Genomic DNA, 21977 nt, shown 5'->3' with positions numbered 1-21977 from the left:
AGTTTAGGAGAATGGGCAAGGAAATGGCAGATGAGATTCAATGTTGAGAAATGTGCAGTTGTACACTTTGGAAGCAGAAATAAGCGGGCAGATTATTATCTAGGAGGAGAGAAAATTCAAAGTATGGAAGTACAAAGGGAATTGGGGGGTACTCGTGCAGGATACCTTAAAGGTTAACCACCAGGTCGGATCGGTGGTAAAGAAAGCGAATGCTATGTTGGCATTCATTTCGAGAGGTATAGTGTATAAAAGTAAGGAAGTGTTGATGAGGCTCTACGGGGCACTAGTGAGGCCTCATTTGGAATACTGTGCGCAGTTTTGGGCCCCACATCTTAGGAAGAATGTGCTGACGTTGGAGAGGGTTCAGAGGAGATTTACGAGGATGATTCCAGGAATGAAAGGGCTTACGTATGAGGAGCGTTTGTCGGCTCTTGGACTGTACTCACTGGAGTACAGAAGAATGAGAGGGGACCTCATAGCGACATTTAAAATATTGATAGGAAAGGACAGAGTAGATGTGGCTAGGCTGTTTCCCTTGGTGGGTGAGTCCAGGACCAGAGGGCACAATCTTAGAATTAGAGGGTACAGTTTCAAAACAGAGATGAGGAAAAATTTCTTTAGCCAGAGGGTGGTGAATTTGTGGAACTCCTTGCCACGTACAGCAGTGGAGGCCAGATCAGTGGGGGCGTTCAAGGAGGAGATAGATAGATATCTAAATAGTCAGGATATCAAGGGATATGGGGATAAGGCCGGAAATTGGGATTAGAATAGGGTTTTTTTCTTTCTTTCCCCCATTCCCCATTTCTATTTTCCCTTTCCTTGGAGCAGACTCGATGGGCCGAATGGCCTGCTTCTGCTCCCTTGTCTTGTGATCTTGGGTAGAGGACTCCAACAATTCTACCTTCTAGGAGAAGAAATTTCTTATCTCTGTTTCGCATCGATGACTCCTCACGTTGAGGATGTGACCCCTGGTTGTAGACACCCTGCACCAACACTGGCAAATCCCGTTCGAATTTTGTACCTTTCAATGAGATCAATTCTCATCCTTGTAAACTCTATAGAGTATAGGCCCAGTCTGCCAAGTGATCGCCTGTTGTTCGCACTCTATACTTACAAAGGAATAAATCCAGTCCAGAGTTCGCTTGCTCACACGGACCATGATCCCCCCGAGGCTCCCTTCACCCCGCCGACCGAGGGAACAGCCCGCCAGTGCGAAGCTGCACTTCCAAAGAAAAATCCTTGGGCAGATCTAAACTGCGTGGATCCTCCAGCCGCAGCAGCTGGTGTTTGGCGAGCACTAAGGAGGTACGGTTACCATGGTTTCCCTTTGATTTCCCCCGGTGCGCAGGACAGCCCCGCCACTCTCCAACCGCTTCCTCTGGTCTGGCGCCGAGCAGCGTCGGTCCTCCAGCATCCCGACGGCCAGCGCGCGGGGAACGTTGGTCCTCGGACTGCTGGTCCTCCAGCATTCCTTCGCCCGGCCCTCCAGAATCCCGAAGGGCAGTGCGCGGGGGTGGGGCGGTACGGATTGCCGGTCCTCCAGCATTCCAGGATCCGGCGCGGCGGGTTGGTCCTCCAGTGTCCCGGCGGCCCCGTCACCCGCTGTGTGATGGTGTAACACTCACAGGCAGCGGCTTGGGAGGCCTGTCCCCGGCCGGCGAGCGGGCGGGCGGGGCACCGGAGCGGGGCTAAAGCAGCAAATGTTCGCGAGCGGATCAGCGGGGGGGTGGAGGGGAATGCTTTAATATTTGAAAAGAAATTAAAGGAATTTAACTTGGATCTGAAGGAACTCGGGGACTGAGCGACTGTTGCAGGTAAGGTACTGAGATGGGTGGGGGACGCAGGCCAGGAATAGGCCGGGCCCCCGGGCTGGGAGGTGAGCCTGTTATTTGGGCCGGAGTATGACAATCTGGATAAACTTGTGAAGCCATTGGCATCTTAAACCAATCGAATGATGCTGATTTAACATTTTTTTTTCTCTTGACCAAGACAAGGGTGGAGAGTGGGTATAAACGTTAAAATCAGATCCAAGCTTTCCGAGCCAAGAGAGGTGTAAAGAAACACTTCTTTAACTGTGGTGGGAATATGAAGCCCTTTCCCACACACGGAGTAGATGCCAGTTAATCATTTCAGATCTGACGTTGGTAGAATTTTGTAAGCGGGCTAAAAGGACTTGGAACAAAGGCAGATAAAGGGAATTAAGATGAATAGAGGCAACAGCCACAATCTCACCGAATAACGGTTCAACAAGTGAGTGGACTACTCCTCCAGGAGGTATAAATGCAATAGTTACCATGCAGATAAATGAGCTGATTGATCTATACACACTTAGAAGGCAATAAGGAAAACGAGGCAATTCTTTTTGGCAAAAGGATGTGGAATCATTTGTTTTTGAAATAAATTTTGTGCACAAGATCTATGAACTTGTGCTAAGGTTTTGCAAATTATTATTTAGGTCTCTCCAGAATTGATCATAATTCTGGCCATTGCACTTTAGGAAGGATGTCATAGCTTCAGAGACAACGCAGAGGATATTTACAATAATACTGTAAAAAATATTTTAGTAATGGTTGGAAATTCTGGACAGAATGAATTTAGGTGTTCAAATTTGATCAACAAAGAGAAACAATTTTTTGGTGGGAGGCGAATCAGTATACGGTACAGAAAACAGATTTTGAAGTAAGTGTCAGAAGAACCTCTTAGCACAAAAATTCTGATCAAGTTCACTGTTTGGAAGAACAATTAATTCTAGGATTAAGACAAGAGCTAGATAGTGGGTTCTAAATAACTAGCTCTTTCAAAAAGCCAGCATAGGCCAGAGATGTTTTGTGATTCAGTGCTTGTTTACCTCACAACAGTCCAGTCTGTTACATAAGAGGTCGTGTGGCTATGGGGATTAAAATGCAAAACTTGCAGTTTTGTAACACCTTTTATAAACATTAGGGCATTCCAAAGTAATCTTTATAACCAATGGTTTTTTTTAAGTGTCGTTACTATTGCATTGTAGGAAAGGATGATTGGTGGATACTGACGGTTACCTTGCTTAATCTTCCAAGGATAAACTTTTGCATATTTCCCTCCCAACCACATTGTTATTAATATTGCACCCTTTTGCAGCATAGTTTAAAAACAGCATGTTTCCATGCGTCCCTGAAGACATTCAGCTCTGCCTTGCCACCACCACTTTTGTCCTGCTCCTTGGACAAGTGGTCGAACGTAAATTTGTGGTTGAGCAAAAATCCCTCTAGATCAGGTAAAACCAAAGCCATAGTTTATGGTCCCCACCATAAACTCTATTCCCTAGCCACTGATTCCAGCCTTCCTCTGGCAACTGTCTGAAACTGGACCAGACTGCTCACAACTTTGACGTCATATTTGATTCCAAGATGAGTTTTGGAGCGCATCTGTGTCAACATTTAGATACCTATTTCTATCTCCAAAATATTGCCTGACTCAGCTGTTGCTGCTGTGTTGCTTCCAGACTCCACTACAGTGCATTTCCTGCCAGATTCCCTCATCCTACTTTTCATAATTTTGGGATTATCAAAAAATCTGCTTTGGTCCTAACTTCCACCCATTAGCCCTGAGCCTGCTGACATACATTTTCTCTCGAAATCTCATTGCTTCTTTTTCCTCCTCTAAGATGTTACTTTAAAAAAAACCTATGGCCAAATTTTTGGTCCTTGTATTGATATATGTTTAATTTTTTACATCATTATGGACTTGGGGAAACCACTTGAGGTGTTTTACCAAGAGTATGCAAATGCAAGTTGCTGTCCTTTTGTGACACATCTCCCATAATTTTAATGTTGTTTTTACTTAAGTAGGTGTTGACTGAGGAAAAAAACTTGCATTTATATGGCACCTTTTGCTTTTGTGACCGGACACGATAAACATTAGAGCTAGAAAAGTGCACTTAAACTATAGGTTTTAATGCAGGAAATGTGGCAGGCTATTTGCACACCAGGGTCTGATCATATATATATATATCAAGCAGATCACTTATTTTGGTGGTGTTGAGGAAGAAGCACACATTTCAAAGAACTTGCCTGCTATCCTTTGGGTCACCACTTGGGAGACCAGACAGGACTTGCGTTTAATGTCCTTTCCTAATGCATAAGGAAATTTAGTTGTGGATAATTCAGTGGCATAGACTTCCAGATGGAATGTAATGATTTTTCTGTCAGCAACCAGTGTTCAAGTTATCAGAAATTAACTTCAGCTTCTTGGTAAATGGTAAGTCCTTGCAAAGCTTTGGAGCTGAAAGACTTCTAGGATATGGTATTGTTAATAGTTTTGATGTGGTGTCTAGCTGACATGGGTTCTATTCAGAAGAAGAACTGCTTTGAATACCACTATTTTGAAGTCTGTATTTTGCACGCGTGTCCAGTAACATTGATCTGGACATCACAGTTTTACTTTTTCTTCCAAATTTCCCCTTGTATTTCATATATCTAGGGCTGGAGATATTGATCCTTTGGTATTACTTTTGGTTTCACTCGGTTTGTCCCTTGACTGAGGGACAAAAAGAGAGAATATCTGTGATGGTGTTAGGAAATCCATGTGTGAAGTTCATTGAAATATGCATAGGCCTGATTTCCACACCCTATTGCACTGTTTTTCATGGCACATTTTGCCAGACATCAGCATAATCAAATTAAAGGACTCCAGAATTTTAAGCACAATTTCCATTCGGAGTTTCTGTGCACTAGTTTTAAAAATTAGAATTTGGCACCATTCCAATTGAATTTATCACCATGGTGTTTCTATGCATGGTGATTATTTGCAGGCCTTAAAGAAGGCTCTATAAATTCATCTGGACCTTCAGGAATGTAGGAGGCTCGCAGATATACTCTGAAAGCTATTGAATTGTTTCCCAGTATGGAAGACATTTTGTAATGGTTATCTTGTCAGATATACTGATTGACTTTTTGGAGTTACTAATATAAAAGTTAGATCTAAATTTTTAATCTAGCACACTGACATTTGCACTAGTACTTGTTCTTGAGTTAATTTCATCATTTACCACTGGTTATTGTGGTAGTGTTATGTAAAATTGATGGGGATAAGTTTGGAGAGCAGTGTGTAGGGGTGGAAGGGAGTGTGGTTTACTCACATTCTTATTCACATAGACTGAGGAATGGTTGTTATACTGTATGTGTAAGTTGTAGGGTATTTCCTCCTAATTAAGAAGATGATTAGAATGTGCTTCTTCCTGTTACTTCTTTCTCTGTCTCCCACCCTCTCTGAAGAATGCAGAGAGGTTGTTGAGGCAGTTCAACTATGTGTTTCATCACTACAGATCTTACATGTTATTGAAATTTAGGCCTGAATTGAAGAAGCAAGAAAAAAGGATACCACAGTGCTTCACAGCCAACTAAGTACTTTTTAAGGTTTTTATCATTGTTGTAACGTAAAAATATAGCAACTTAGCCAGCTTCCACAAGCAGCAATATGACAATGAACAGATGATTTTTTTTTGTTTAATGATGTTCATTGTTGGTTAAATTTACCCAGGACGGTGGGAGAACTCATCTACTTGTTCTTAAAATAAAAGTCATGCAATCTTTAATGCCTGCTGGGGGGCTTGGCTTAAAATCCCATCAAGGTAATAGAATAGCTTTTTAATTCATGCATGGTTTGTAGTGGATGCTGGCAAAGCCAGCACTTAATGCCTATCTGCATTTTGTTGCCATGGTTCATTAAGCTTGAGATATTCCAGAAGATTCGGTGCTTGAAAACCTTGAATGTATTGGAGGCAGGGTGCAAAGTTTGGTGTGAGCTGTTGCAACAAATTGGAAGTGTAAGGTCTTTCTGAATTCTTTCTCTCATTCAATTTTTATCAAGGTTCAGCATATTCTCAAGTTTGCCTTCAGTATCAAAAATGGTAACTGTTTAATTCATGAGACTGTTTTCCATGCAATCCTAAATGATTGGTATTTCACCCTGCAGACTTATTCCAAGTGTGAAATTGGAATTGCTGTAATTCACTTCTGGCTGTACATACTGTATTCTCACAAAAAGCTGTATGTCCTAAATTCAGCTCAGCTGAGAGGGGGAGAGGGAGTTGTTAATAATTTTGCATGGGAGGGGAAAGAGAGAGTCAGGAGGACAAGCTGATATGTCTGATATGAAAGACCCTAGGCTCAGCTGGGTAATTCTCTGCTCTGCAGTGCTGCAGATTATGCTGTGTGAAAAGAACTCAAGTTGTGCAATGAGTGATTTACTAAAACCTATAATAAACACATTTTCCCGTTTCTGGTGGTCTTGTTTTTAGATCAGACTATTTCTACCCTTGATTATTTCAGTTATTACATTGAGTTCCATCAGATTTGCAGGCCAGGCAGCCCAACTCGTCCATGTCAATGTTTATGCTTCTGACAAAGCTCCTCCCGCCCCTCTTCATCTCATCCCAGCAGTTTTGTGTTTCTTCACTTGTTAATCTGTCTTTCTCTTATTTGTCTTCATTGCTTCATGTTATATCAAATTCTACATTCTCACTACTCTCTTGATAAGCAAGTTTGTTCTTAATTCCTGGATGGATTTATGGTGATATATGTTCACAGCCCCAATTTTTAGGCCACCCCAAATATGGAAACATCTCTGCAAATACCTTGTCAAACCCTTTCGTAATCTTAAAGACTTCAGTTGAGTTGCTTTCTCTTTTCTGGATAAAAGAGCCCCAGAGTGTATCACCTCTTAATTTGGGCCTCTTAATTTTGGTCTAAGAATCTTATTTACATCTTTTTCAGTGTAGGTGCCTTTTATAATATGAATATACTTATTACATTAGATGGTTGTACTGTACATATGCGATGGTTCACTTGTTTACATATATGATCAGAAATACTGCCCACCAAACTTGTATGTAGTTACTGTACAATGTCATAGAACAGTCAAGATCCAATCTATAAAGTATGTCAATCTGTTGTACGCTGGCAACAATTAATATAGCACCTTCAACTACCAAAACGTCCCAAGGCAGTTCACAGGAGCCTTGTCAATAAAATTTGAAATCCGGGTACATGGAACTTTTAAGACCGGTGACCTAAAGCTTGATCAGAAGTAGATTTTAAGGAGATCCTTAAAGAGTAAAGGAGAAAGATAGAAGGAGCAAATTCCAGAGCCTAGGACACACAGCCAAAGGCACAGCTACAAGTGGTGGAGTGATTTTAAATTTGGAGTTGGGTCAACAGTCCGGGATTGGAGAGTTATAAAACTGGAGAAGAAGACACAAATAGGGAGGAGCAAAATGATGGAAGGATTTGAAAATAAGGATGAGAATGTTAAAATCAAGGTATCGGTTTCCAGGAGCAGGTTACAGGACAACAAATTCAAGACTGATGGGTGAATGGCACTTGGTGCAAGTTAGAACTCATCAGAATTCTGAATGACCTCTGGTTTACAGAGGGTAGAACCAGGAAGGCAGGCCAGGGCATTGAAGTAGTCAAGTCTAAAGTTGCGGGTGAGGATCTCATTATTAATTGAACTGAAGCAGAGGAAGAATCAGGCATTTTTGCAGAGAGAAATAAAGGAGTCTTGATGGTAGTGTGAATGTGTGGTTCGAAGTTCATCCCTGAGACAGTTTTGCCATTAAGGCTGCTAACGGTCTGATTCAGCTTCAGCTTCCTCGAGGGAGTCAGATAGGTTCAATGACCTGGAAATGTAGTTTGTGAGAGATAAAGAAACATAAACTTGGATTTTCCCAATATTTAGTTTTGAGGAATTGGTGTATCTTAAGATAAACTTTTGGTTTTAAAAAAAATTGAAGTGGCAAAAGTGATTGTGCTCTTGTTTGCATTTGTAGTTTGTAACATATTAAACTTGTTGTCTCAACCATGCCTTGGATCCTGGAGGAGGGTAAATTTGAAAGCAAGTTGTCCCTGGCTCTCATTAGCCTATTGGCTGTAGAATAACTAAAGCCTGGGTATTTGAGCAATTTGTACTGTACCTGGATAGATTCGCATGATTTTCACGACTTCTCTGTGCCCTAAAAAGAACTTCACTGGAGTTTTTACTTCTTATTTTCAGATTATGGCATCAACCACAGAGGATTTGAATGCAGAGAACCAATTTTCTCCAGAACCTGAACCCAACAAAATTCAGCATGGAGTGCGGGCTGAAGTATCGCCTGATGCAAAATGTCCTATCTGTCTGGACAGATTTGACAACATGTCTTACATCGATCGATGCTTCCACAAATTTTGCTTTCGTTGCATTCAGGAATGGTCCCGTAACAAAGCAGAATGCCCTCTGTGTAAACAACCTTTCAACTCCATTTTCCACAGCGTACGAACTGAAAATGATTTCCAAGAGTATGTGCTGAAGGCAACAGAGAATGGCTCATTCGGCAGTCCAGGTGGCCAGAGATTTAGATACCGCACCACCTTAACCCGAGAACGCCGCATGGCTCACCAGCCTCGGAGCTCTCCCGTTATCTCCCAGTTGCCCGACAACGGGGTGGTGTTTGAGGGGCTGGGGCGCCAACCCCGGCCACAACAGGGCCGCAGCTTGCGCCGCATGATGACTCGGCTGAGCGCCCGGAGGAGGGCACAGTCCCAAGGGGTGTCCACTCGGCAAATCCAAGAGCAAGAGATGGTCAACTTTAGACGAGAATTGTACCGGTCAGGAGTGCGGGTCAGGAATGTGCAAGATGGCGGTCGCTACCGTGACGTCTCTGCTGACTTCTTCCGCCGTAACGCTGCTTGCCTCCATCGTTTGATGCCTTGGCTAAAGAGGGAACTCTGCGTCTTATTCGGCTCCCATGGTTCTATTGTCAACATTGTGCAACACATCATCATGTCCAACATTGTCCGGTATGACATGGAGGGCGAGGCATTCCAAGAGGAGTTGAGACCCTTCTTGCTTAGTCGCACCGACCACTTTTTACATGAGTTTATCAGTTTCGCAAGGGCTCCATTTAACATGGAATCGTATGACCAGAGAGCCAACTATGACTGTCCAGCCCCATCCTATGAGGAAGAAAGCGACTCTGATTTGTCTGTAATCGCAATCTCACCTGACGCTGCCAGTCCTCGGCAAGCAGACAGACCAACGCCTAATCCCTCAGAGCTGGCTCTTAGCCTAAGTCAGGCAACGTGGGATGATGAAACTCCTGGCCCTTCCTACTCGGTGACAGAGACCTTGGAGGCTGGGAATTCCTCACCTGATGAAGCCTCTGTTGTGTCTGAAGAGGCTTCATCGCAGCCTGAAACATCGTTGCCTGTGGTGCCAATTAAGGCTGATCCTGGTACAAAGGATGACAGTTCAACCCGCTCGGGAGATGATTGCTTAATAGTGGGTTATGTGAAGCCTTTGGCTGAAAGGACTCCTGAGCTTATTGAATTGAGTTCAGACTCTGAGGTTTCCACGCATGTCACAAGCACAGAGGTTGTTGCGCAGCCCGTGCACACACGTTTCCACAGCAGCAGTGCTAGTAGTTGCTGCTTGTCGACCAGGTCGTCCTCAACTAGATCCTCTGTCTCCAGGGACCGGTGGAAAAGAAAGAAGTCAAAACGAAAGAAGAGGAGTAAATCAAAAAGAGAGAAGCGTCGGAAAAAGAGTTCCCATTCTGGAGGCAGCACCTCATCTTCAGGCAGACACAGGGCAAGGGCATCAAGTAGGGTCAGAAGCAGTTCTAAGGATCGATCCAGGTTCCAATCACAAAGCAGAGACAAGCGTGATCTTCGGAGGCACCAGCGATCAAGCAGCACAGAAAGAACTACGGTGGCTTACTCCTACAGTAGAAGTGAGCATCGAGCCAAGGACTGGAGCCAAAGGACTACTAGAGACCAATCTTCTTTAGGAGGTAGAGCCAGGTCAGCCAGCCGAGAAACCTGCGCCTATCAAATGCGGAACAGAAAGAGGTCAAGGAACCGAGAGAGGGCATCATCTACGAGAAGTCGAACGAGGTCCCAGAACAGTGACGGCGTGGTTTACAGGCACCGACCTAGATCACGCTCTTGGAGCAGAGGCTATGCTACAGTGAGAGACAGGAGAAGATCCAGAAGTAGGGAGAGGACATACAGCTATATGAGGGAATACCAGGAAAGAGACAGGGGTTTCTCATATCAGTGGGAAAGGTATAGTTACCACAGTAGAACACACAATGGTCATGATTCAGTAACCAGAAACAGAACTCGCCACAGGAGAACGTCACCTTGTTCAGATTATAGAATTCGATCTAGTTCTGAAAGTACGAGCTTCAGAAGCCCAAGTAGCCACAGGGAAGATGTCTATTATCAGTACAGAAATTATCATTCAAGAAGTCCTTCAAGTACCCAGTCTAGAACTACCTCTGGGCGAACTGATAAGTTGAGGCAAGAGAAACCTGGAGGCAAAAGGAAGTATAAGACTCATTATTTGGAAAGTTCATCCAGCAAAGCTGACAAAAGTGCCAATTTACAGATTGCTAAGTTATCATCAGAGATTCACACTTTGCCGAGAAGGGAGGGCAGCTCTCCCAGGCCTCATTCTCAGTGCAGTAGCTACTCAAAAAGTGGCTCGCTGGTGGCTGAGAGCACCATAAGCAGTGAACCCAAGATGAAAAGGCACAGAGAGAAGCGGAGGAGTTCCAGTGTGGAAATAGTGTACGAGGGAAAGGCAACTGAGGCAAGCAGGCATCATGAGCGAAAGAAGAAACACAAGAAGCGGAGGAAGGAGAAAAGCAGCGAAAGGACAGATTGCACAAATCATTCACCACTTGTCATAACTATTGAAAGTGATAGCGATGAGGTGGTTGTTGCAAGCATGGACAGTGACAACAGCACCATGAACAAAACCACCAAACATCTTAAGAATAGCAGTTTTGATCTTGCTGAACAACACATCACAGAGAATCAGACTGCCCAGGACCTCCCCAGTGCCACAGACAATACTTTATTCAGGAACACCAGCACAGAGTCCTTGGACGTGTGTGGGCTGCCCACTGATTCTGATCTTACTCCTCCAAATCCAAACAGAGAGACTTGTCTTAAACAAGAAGGTGTAAATCCAGTGACCAATGTAGGCGATCATGAGAATTTTAAGGGGCAAGAGCAAGACAACAGACAGCACTGTCCTTCACCAAGGACGACTCTTTCTAAAAACACTTCAGACAGACCACCTTTGATATTGAAAATCCCAAAGAGGTTCTTTAATGGCACGAATCTGTTTAACAGTTCAATGGAAAATGCATAGAAACAGTTTCCTGAGACTATTTGAATTTGGAAATCGCTCCTCCCACCAGCCATCCCCACCCCTCACTTCCACTCCAGGGAATTTTATTAGATTCGTATCGTAGCATCAAGAGGATTAGTAAGTGTGGTCATCAAGCTAGCATCAGATGTACAGATTTGTTTAAAAAAAATAAACAAAAAAAATTCCTGTGACATTACTGCTAATACTGTACTGATCAATTTTGTGTGCAGAGATTGCTATACCGTGACCCTGAAGATGTATGGTGCATCTGTACATTGGGAATTTTTATAGCTATTGCATTTTAAGGTTGGACTATTGCAGTGCGGTGAAGAGTTGTGTGGATTAATTTATTTAAAAGTTATCTTTTCATCTTGATTTTATCATTAAGTAGATCACACAAGTTAGCCCTTTAATTGCTCCAGACTCTCAGTAATCATACACTTTTCAGGCAGGGGTTTTCAGACAGGTTAATAGCATTTGCACTTCTGTAAATAATCATACTTGAATGTTCTAAAACAGTTGCCAAATATATAGAACAATCAAATTGGCTGTTGGCAATAAAGTTCCTTTTTTTAAAAATCATTTTACAAGAATAGTTTTGATGCATTTTCTGGTGAAATTTCTGCAGACCACATTGAGGGATGTTTTGCAGAGATGTGGAATACTTGCACCCTCCATTAATGACAGTATCTGTTGGATCATGGACCAGCTCTGAAGCCCCAAGCTTCAACCAGACTTCACCAGCAATAACAAATCAACATGATAACAGATTTTTTTTCTGTGTCCCAGCAAGCTGGTTTCCGGTGTTCTGCACAGAATGGCTGCAGCATAGAAGAAAGCCATGCAGCCCATTGAGTTTTTACCCATTCTATCTATGAGCAGTGCACCTGGTCCCTTTTCCCTGCCATTTTCCTGTAGCTCTGAAAATTATTTCTTTTAGGTGCTTATCCTAGTCTCTTTTGAATTCTACAGTTGAACCTGCCTTTATTACTACTCCTGGCAGTGCATTCGAGATTTTAACCAAATGCTATGCATAATAATAAAAAATAATCTTTATGTCACATTTGGTTCTTTTGCAATATCAAGTCATTCTGTGATTTTTGATCCTTCTGCCCGTGGGACCAGTTCCTCTCTATCTAATCTGTCTCTGTCCTTCATGATTTAAATTCCTCTCTTTTGCAACCTCCTTTATTCCAAGGAGGAGATCTCCATCATTTCCAGACAATCTGCATAAATAAAGCCCTCCAATCAAGGAATAATTTTCATAACTCTTTTCTGTACCCTCTCCAAAGCCTTCACATCTTTTCTAAAGTTTGGTGTCTAGAAATGGACACAGAACTAGTACTTTCATTAGCTTTCTGTCATCCTACTTAAAATTTTCAGCAAACCAGAAAAAAATTGTGATGGTAGTACATGAATTCTGAATTAAGGAACAGAATTGTTTATGTGTGTGTGATGCCTGTACTTTTTAAGATACATATTGTAATATTTTGAAGATTGGCAAGAGTATTGTGAAATATTATAAATGGCCTCCTGGCAAACCTTATAGGAACTTGGTTAAAAATAGGAGATGAAGGAGATGGTATAAATTTAATGAAGAGATTCAACTTATAATTCCATTAATGAACTCCTACATTTTAAGTGATTATACTGCAAAAATACTTCCACCACATCCCAAGGCTATGAATGGTGCTATAAAGATGCAAGCTTTTTTTTTCTTTCTGTTTTATTCCATTGTGGTTGATCATAATGTTATTTATAATAGAAATGTGAAAATTTAAGTCCCTGCTGACAAAATGTTGAAGGATTTAAAAGGAGAAGATTACAGATGCTGGAAATCTGAAATAACCTATGTTGGAACTATTCAGCAAGTCAGTCAGCAACAGAACCAGTTAACCTCTTAGATCAATAACCTTTCATCTGAACTAGGAAAAATGTTTAACAATGGCAATATCTGTATAGAGTGGAGACCCAGCGAAATTGAATAACAGAAGAGGTGGAAGTGCTGACGGAGAGAGGGTAGTGAAGGCTTGTTAATCACAGCTGATGAGTCTGGAGGAGATGTGCAAGAATAGAAGGGAAGAAAATGTGAGTGCTGGAAATACTCAGCAGGTCAAGTAACATCTACGATGGAAGAAAAATGAAGTCTGCTTTACAGGTTGATACCCCTTCATCAGAAACAGCCATTTCTGATACAAAAGTAGAAAGGCTAATTATCTGCAATTGTTGAATTCAGTAATAAGTTCTTAGGGCTCTAATGCCTAGAGAAGATGAGATGCTGTTTGTTGAGCTTCTTTTAGGGTTTGTTGGAACAGTATAGGAAGCCAAAGAGATGGAGGTCAGTGTGTGAGTAGAATGAAGAATTAGCGACAGGCAACTGGAAACTTGGGGTCATTCCTGATAAAGTGAATGGAGGCATTCTGCAAAGCAGTGGCCCTATCTGTCATTGATTTCTCTAGTGTAAAAGTGAGCACCAAATGCAGTACACTAAACTGGAACAAGTAGAAGTGAATTGTTGCTTTACCTGGAAGGGATGTTTAGGTTCTTGAGAAGGTTAAAAAATTAAAGGGCAGGTGTTGCATCTCCTGTGGTTCATGGGTGTTGGAGATGTGAGAGTTAAAGAGGAAAAAATGGAGACAGCAAAATGCTGAAAGGGGGAGATGTCTGATGGTGTCATCAAATTGAAGGTGGTGGAAATTATAGAGGGTGATCCATTGACTATGGAGAATTGTGGAGTGGAAGGTGAGGACAAGGAGAACCCTATCCTAGCTCTAAGTGGAAGGAAAAGGGCTGAAAACAGATGTATGGGAAATGGAATATTTGTACTTGAGAGATCTTTCAACTATGGTGGAGGGGAAAAGGAAGCACTGATCCAACTGAGCTGGAGGAACTGGGTGAATGGAATGGAATCAGGGTGGGAGGAGGTGTAGTAAGATAGCTGTTGCAGTCTGTGGGCTTGTAATGGATATTGCACTAACCTATCCCCTGAGATGGAGGCAGAAGTTGAGGAAGGGAAGGATCAAAAAGAGCCCTTTCTAGGTGAAAGGGGATGAGAGTGATAATGGAACAAGCTAAGTTGAATGTACGATAGTTAATCAGAGCCAGGGCCATTATTCTTGTGGGTAGATTTGCCAGCACCGTTGAAGGAGGGCTTGACAGAAGAAAGGAAGCAGAGCAAAGATTCGGAAGAGAGAAAATCAGATGGCAGAAAAATTGTGAATAAGAGTTTAAAAGGCAGATGAAATAAAGATTAAAATATAAATCAGTCTGGACTGTGCTTAATGATGACGCAAGGAATAAGGTGAGATGACAGCAGTAAATTTTCAAGGAAATTACTGAGTAGAAAAACTATTGAGTGCAGAGCCAATAGGGGACTTCAAGTATCCTAACATAGACTGAAGTAGCAATAACATAAGGGGCAAAGCTGCCAGAAGAGAGGAAAGGGGTTCAAATGCATTCAGGAGAAGTTTCAATGAATTTGTTTTTGGCACTCCTGGACAAAGCTGTGATGAATGAAATAGGTGAAATGTTGCAAATATCATTGAGAAAATGTTGCAGAAACCACAATCATAGTGGCACAAGATATCATTATGGAAAAACAAATACAGACCACTCTAAGCTAAAACTAGTCAATTGGAGGAGGACAATGTGATGAGAACAAATCTGGACTCAAAGCAAAGACTGACAGGTAAAACAGAACTAAAACAGTAAAAGGCCTTTCATTTACAGTCTAGATACATTCCCAGGAGGGAGAAAGGTAAGGAAATTAAAACCAGAGTTCCTGGATAAACAAAAGATGGAGAGTAAAATAAAGCAGGAGGGAGGGCAAATGCCAGATTAATTACACAAGTGAGATCCAGATGGATTTACAGAAAGTTAAGAAGGTGTTTAATAAAAGGAAATGTTGGCAAAGAGGGCTTGAAAAAAGACGGCAAACATAAAATGTAATCAAAAAATCTTCTATAGCCATTTAAATAATAAGGGGATAGTAGAAAGACAGGAGAGCTCAATCAGGGGCCAGAAAGGAGACCAACTGTTGGAGTTGGAGGTGAGAAGAAAATATTGCTGAAATCACAATAAATAAGTACAGTGGAGATGATACAAAAGTAATAAGATTAATGGAGGGGAGGCGCTAAAAAAGCTAGCTGGACATAAATAGGATAAATAATCTGATTCAGATGGGATGAGTCCAAGTTTGCTGAGGGAGGTCAGAATGGAAGTTGCAGCAGTACTGGCCAAAATCTATAAAATCAGGGTGACCAAAATTGATCCTATAGAATAAATAGAAACTTAGTAAAAGAAATAAAGTTCTCAGACTGTCATTTTGATTGAATGCTTCACTTCCCTTTGGGATGATCACTTAGGTTGTCCAAAGTGACTGCTATTTAATGTTTTTGTAACGAAAGATGACAGTGCAGATATGGTAAGACATGAACAGCATGCTATTGTGCGAAGAACATTTTGTGGTTGACATCTGTTATTCATTATAAAAGCAGAGAAAATGTGCTATCTAAATTCTAAGATATTGGGCAAACTGCATACTTAATTATGATCACTGAGTAGTGTTCTATCAAAAGCAGGTTATTGATGTCACTTGTCAGCAGATCAGCCCTTCTCATGATCACTTCACTGACAGCAACTGGTAATCTTGTACTCTGGTGATTCCATGATCTTGTACTTCTAGCGAGAAGGCATGCTAACAGTGAGTGTGGGCAGGGGATAAGGCTGCAGCCTTGGAGCCTCAATTCACTGGCTTACCTCAGTGTGCTATCTTTGGCTCGGTGGTAATACACGTGCCTCTCATCTGGAAAAGGGTTGAACCCAGCTACAAGGTATTGAGTATGTAATCCAGGTTCATACTTCAGTGGAGTTTCATAGGTGAACTACCTGTGACGTTTGGGTTCAGGAGGATCATTTTCTACTTGGAGCCAGTGGAATATTTGTATATGGTTATGCTTTGATGGGTACAAAATATGAATTGTTTCAACAATGGGATAACCAGCCAGTATCACTAAGGATTGGATGCATACTCACCATCGTAACACCAAGGTAAATGCCAGAATGATACATTCATTGCAGCTACAAACTGGAGGTAACCATTAGTTTCTGTTGTACCATCGCATGTTGCAATTCCTGTAAGTAGTTGCACTGTACTCAGTATTTGAACAGGGACATCTGTGGGTCTGTTTGGACTCTGGTCATTTCCTTTGAAAATAAATTTGATTTATTGAAGTTGTTTCATAATGTTAAATATTGGGGGGGGGGGGGAAGATTCTGTGAATTACTGGTGGATTCTTTATCCTGCACTTTATTTTGTAAATTAGCTTGAGTACCACCTGTAAGAAAACAGTGGGCATTATGATTAGTAATTTGAATATTTTGCTTTGTTTTTCAGGGTACCTTTTCAATTGTGATTTGTTTTTCAAAAGGTTTTGATAAGTAGTCATGGTTGGTGAAATGTTCGACAGTCAGTGCTACTCATCAACACTTTGTGTTACAAGGCAAAAATAGCACATGGCTGTTTCAGTTGTTTTATCATGTTTCCCTCCTTCCACCCTCTTCCCCCAAGCCCCTGCTCTCTCTGCCCTAGCATGTGTCTTTAAATAATGAATACTAGCAAATTCAATTAGGAAATTGATAAAAATTCCTGAAAAACGATGACTAAGGAGCACTGATCTGTCCCCATTCTTCATCCTGACCAAATTAAGGCCTTATTGATTACAGTTTGAATGTCCTTCAACCAGCATGATTACAGTGCTAAATACACATCCAATTCTATTTCCTTGTTGCAGGTAGAAAACTCTGTCCCATTTTCATATAAGTGCCATCAGATTGAGAATTAAGAACTGCAAATGCTGGAAAACTGAAATAAAGACAGAATGCTGGAAACACTCAGCACGTCAACTTCGGTTCAGAATTGATGAGCTGGAGTGGCAGCTTCAAACACTGCAAAGCATCAGGGAGGGAGAGACGTGTAGTTGTTGCCTCCCAGGTGCCAGGGTCTGGGATGTCTCTGATCGGGTCCACAGTATTCCTGAGCGGGAGGGAGAACAGCCAGAAGTCGTGGTACATGTCGATACCAATGACATAGGTAGGAAGAGGGATGAGGTCCTGAAAAGTGAGTTTAGGGAGCAAGGCTGAAGAACAGGACCTCAAGGGTAGCAATCTCAGGATTGCTGCCAGTGCCACATGATAGTGAAGGTAGGAATAGGAGGAAATGGCAGATGAATGCATGGCAGAGGAGTTGGTGCAGGAGGGAAGGTTTTAGATTTTTGGATCATTGGGATCTCTTCTGGGGAAGGTGGGACCTGTACAGAGAGGACGTGTTACACCTGAACCCAAGGGGGGGGGGGGGGGGGCCAATATCCTTGAAGGCAGGTTTGCTAGGATGGTTCGGGAGGGTTTAAACTAGTTTGTGAGGGGGATGGGAACCAGAGGGGTAGGTCAGAGGAAGTGGAAAAATTAGATCTAACATGTAGAGAGGCTTTGAGGAAGGAGAAGCAGAGTACAGGGTATAAAAGTAGAAAGGTGGATGGGCTAAAGTGCATTTACTTAAATGCAATAAGTATCAGGAATAAGGGTGATGAGCTGAGAGCTTGGATAAGTATATGGAACTATGATATTGTGGCTTTTGCAGACTTGGCTGTCACCAGGACAGGAATGAATACTGAATATTCCTGGATTTCAGTGTTTTAAAAGGGATAGGGAGGGGGGGAGAAGAGGAGGAGGGGTGGCGTTACTGGTCGGGGATACTATGACAGCTGCAGAAAGGGTGGATAATGTAGAAGGATCCTCTCTAGAGTCAGTATGGGTGGAAGTTAGGAACAAGAAAGGGGCAGTTACTCTACCGGGAGTATTCTATAGGCCCCCCAGTAGCAGCAGGGATACTGAGGAGCAGATTGGGAGGCAGATTTTGGCAAGAATAACAGGGTTGTTATCATTGGAGACTTCAACTTCCCAAATATTGATTGGCACCTGCTTAGTACCAAAGGTTTAGACGGGGCAGAGTTTGTTAAGTGTGTCCAGGTGGATTCCTGTCACAGTATGTTGACAGGCCGACTAGAGGGAATGCCATATTAGATCTAGTATTAGGTAATGAACCTGGTCAGGTGACAGATCTCACTGTGGGTGAGCATTTGGGGGACAGTGACCACTGCTCCCTAACCTTTAGCATTGTCATGGACAAGGATAGGAGCGAAGAGGACAGGAAGATATTTAATTGGGGAAGGGCAAATTATGAGGCTATAAGGCTAGAACTTGCGAGTTTAAATTGGGATGACATTTTTGAAGGGAAATGTACTATTGAGATGTGGTTGTTGTTCAGGGATCTCTTGCAGGATGTTAGGGATAAATTTGTACCAGTGAGGTAAAGAAAAAATGGCAGGGTGAAGGAACCATAGGTGACAAGAGAGGTGGAACAACTAGTTAGGAAGAAGGCGGCAGCATACATAAGGTGTAGGCAGCGAGGATCAGATTGGGCTCATGAGGAATATAGGGTAGCAAGGAAGGAACTTAAGAAGGGGCTGAGGAGAGCAAGAAGGGGACATGAAAAGGCTTTGGCAAGTAAGGTTAAGGAGAATCCCAAGGCTTTTAATTTTACATACGTGAAGAGCAGAAGGATGACTAGAGTAAAGGTAGGATCGATTAGAGACAAAGGTGGGAAAATGTGCCTGGAAGCTATGGAAGTGGGTGAGGTTCTCAATGAATACTTCTCTTCAGTATTCACCAAAGAGAGGGGGCCTTGATGAAGCTGAGGACAGTGTTGGTAAGGTGAATGTTCTAGAGCATGTAGATATCAAGAGAGAGGATGTGTTGGAGCTGTTAGAAAATATTAGGAAAGATAAGTCCACGGGGCCTGACAGAATATTCACCAGGCTGCTCTGCAAGGCGAGGGAGGAGATTGCTGAACCGTTGGCTAGGATCTTTGAGTCCTCGTTGTCCACAGGAATGGTACAAATGACACCCTTATTCAAAAAAGGTAGTAGGGATAGTCCAGGGAATTATAGACCAGTGAGCCTTACGTCTGTGGTGGGCAAGCTGTTGGAAAGGATTCTTAGAGATAGGATCTATGGGCATTTAGAGAATCATGGACTGATTAGGGACAGGCAGCATGGCTTTGTGAAGGGGAGATCATGTCTCACAAGCCTAATAGGGTTCTTTGAGGAGGTGACCAGGAAGATTGATGAGGGTAGTGCAGTAGATGTGTCTACATGGATTTTAGTAAGGTGTTCGACAAGGTTCCACATGGTAGGCTTCTTCAGAAGGTCAGAGGGCATGGGATCCAGGGAGGCTTGGCCGTGTAGATTCAGAATTTGCTTGCCTGTAGAAAGCAGAGGGTTATGGTGGAGGGAGTACATTCAGATTGGAGGGCTGTGACTAGTGGTATCCCACAGGGATCGGTTCTGGGACCTCTACTTTTCGTGATATTTATTAATGACTTGGATGAGGAGGTGGAAGGGTGGGTTAGCAAGTTTGCAGATGACACAAAGGTTGGTAGTGTTGTGGATAGTGTGGAGGACTGTTGAAGATTGCAGAGGGCTATTGATAGGATGCAGAACTGGGCTGAGAACTTACAGATGAAGTTCAATCCGGAGAAGTGTGAGGTGGTACACTTTGGAAGAACAACAAGGTGGAGTACAAGGTTAATGGCAGGATTCTGGGTAGTGTGGAGGAGCAGAGGGATTTGGGGGTTCATATCCACAGATCACTGAAAGTTTCCTCACAGGTGGATAGGGTAGTTAAGAAAGCTTATGGGGTGTTAGCATTCATTAGTTGTGGGATCGAGTTTAAGAGCTGCAAGGTAATGATGCAGCTCTACAAAACTCTGGTTAGACCACACTTGGAGTACTGTGTCCAGTTCTGGTCGCCTCATTATAGGAAAGATATGGAAGTGTTGGAAAGGGTGCAGAGGAGACTTAACCAGGTTGCTGCCTGGTTTGGAGAGTATGGATTATGAGGAGAGACTAAGGGATCTAGGGCTTTACTCTTTGGAGAGAAGGAGGATGAGGGGAGATATGACAGAGGTATACAAAATATTAAGAGGAATAGATGGAGTAGACAGCCAGCGCCTCATTCCCAGGGCTCCAATGCTCAATACAAGAGGGCATGGCTTTAAAGTAATGGGTGGGAAGTTCAAGGGAGATATCAGAGGGAGGTTTTTCACCCAGAGAGTGGTTGGTGCACGGAATGTGCTGCCTGGAGTAGTGGTGGAGGCAGGTACATTGGTCGAGTTGAAGAGATTGTTAGATAAGCATATGGAGGAATTTAAAATCGAGGGAAATATGGGAGGAAGGGGTGAGATAGTCTTGTGCGTGGTTTAAAGGTTGGCATAACATTGTGGGCCGAAGGGCCTGTATTGTGCTGTATTGTTCTATGGTCAATCAGCATCTGTGGAAAGAGAAATGGGGAACATCCAGGGTTGAAGACCCTTCATCAGAACCAAGTCATCACATTTTCTGTTTTTATATCTCATTGAGAATCATTGTATTTTTGCTGATTATAATTGGTATTCACCATAATGCAAAATATTATCAGTATTTCTAGAAGAATCTGATTTAGATCTAGAATGTGGCCTTGGGTATAATTTCAGAATGTATCATAACTCGTAAACTTGCCTTGGGCTAGAAAGAGAAAATTTTAGCTGTACTAAATGCTAGGTGTATGATTAGTATATATTTCTATCAAGATTCTTATGAATTATGATAACCACAGTGGTCCATTTGGTCTTTACTGTTAGATCTCACATTACATGGATTTTATGGTATGTAATAGGCTAATCCAAAATAGCTGAACTCTACAGTCATAGGAAAGCAAAATTTGCAAACAAATCCACCAGTTCACCCCATGTAATCACATATAATTTTGGTTGTCACACTTCAGGAAGGATGAGAAGGTCCTGCAGGTGATGCTTGAATGGTTTCAGTGACAAGAGCTTTCAGCTACAGGTTAGACTGAAGACGGAATTGCTCTGCTTGGAGCAAGGAGGATTGAGAGGAGACTTAATGAAGTTGTACAAGATTCCAGTTTAGATGAGGTAAAACGAGGAAACTTGTTTAGGGCTATGGTTTTTCGAGGACCTGGAGGCACAAATTTAAAGTTCAAGGCAAAGACACAAAGAGGAGGTGAGGAAAAACATTTTTATGCAACATAGGCAAAAATCACTGCCTGTAAAGCTGGAGGAGACAGAATTAATCAAGGTGGGGAAGGAACAAACCATATAGAATTGCCTTACAATTATGTACAGTCTGCAGCTTGGCTGAATAGCAGCTTCTTGTATCATAACAGTTCTTTGATTTCCCCTCACTTCCGGCTCAAGATGGTGGTAAATGTCTTAACCTTGACTTTCACATTTAGCCATCATTGAGGATGGGGTTGCTGTTGGAACTGCCTTCCCTCATTTGCCGTTTAATTGTCCAGCACCATTCGCCAATGGTTATGGCAGGAATTACCTGATCTGATCCATCACATGTGAGATTGGTTAGCTGTCTGCTGCTAGCCGTTTCTGTTGGTGTACATTTAGTATACATTTTGGTATGCATGGAACTTCAAGTCGGCACCTCACTTTTATCTATGCTTTGTGCTCCTCATTGAACCAGAATAGGTTATTTGGCGCGATAGTAATTGTTGAGTGAGAGAAACACCAGGCCATGAGATTACAGATTGCAGTGGAATACAATGCTGCTGCTGCTGCTGCTTGTGACCCGTACCACATGGATGCCCATTTTGAACTGTTTGATCTGTTCAAATTCACCTCATTCAGCACAATGATTGTGCATACAACATAACGGAGTGTCCCTGGC

At 42.5% G+C, this 21977-nt stretch overlaps 1 protein-coding gene across 5 annotated transcripts in view; it reads left to right on the top strand.

The window, feature by feature from the left end:
- The first annotated feature begins 1487 nt into the window (after positions 1-1487).
- The window catches only part of LOC127572301 (antiviral innate immune response receptor RIG-I-like), a 67691-nt gene continuing 47201 nt past the window's right edge, over positions 1488-21977 (top strand). For 3 of the 5 annotated variants that reach the window (XM_052019368.1, XM_052019369.1, XM_052019367.1), the window contains exon 1: positions 1538-1814. Coding sequence is in view for 1 of the 5 variants with exons in the window: in XM_052019366.1 (XP_051875326.1) it covers positions 8035-11178 (3144 nt within the window). In the remaining 4 variants the exon portion in view is untranslated. Of the gene's footprint in view, positions 1815-8031; positions 12550-21977 lie in introns of those variants that run through there. The other 2 variants (XM_052019366.1, XR_007956619.1) reach the window with 2 other exon arrangements.

This window comes from Pristis pectinata, chromosome 7 (genome assembly GCF_009764475.1).
Source record: "Pristis pectinata isolate sPriPec2 chromosome 7, sPriPec2.1.pri, whole genome shotgun sequence".
Lineage (NCBI taxonomy): Eukaryota > Metazoa > Chordata > Chondrichthyes > Rhinopristiformes > Pristidae > Pristis > Pristis pectinata.
The sequence above is the reverse complement of the archived record's forward strand: the minus strand, read 5'-3'. Positions and strand labels throughout refer to the sequence as shown.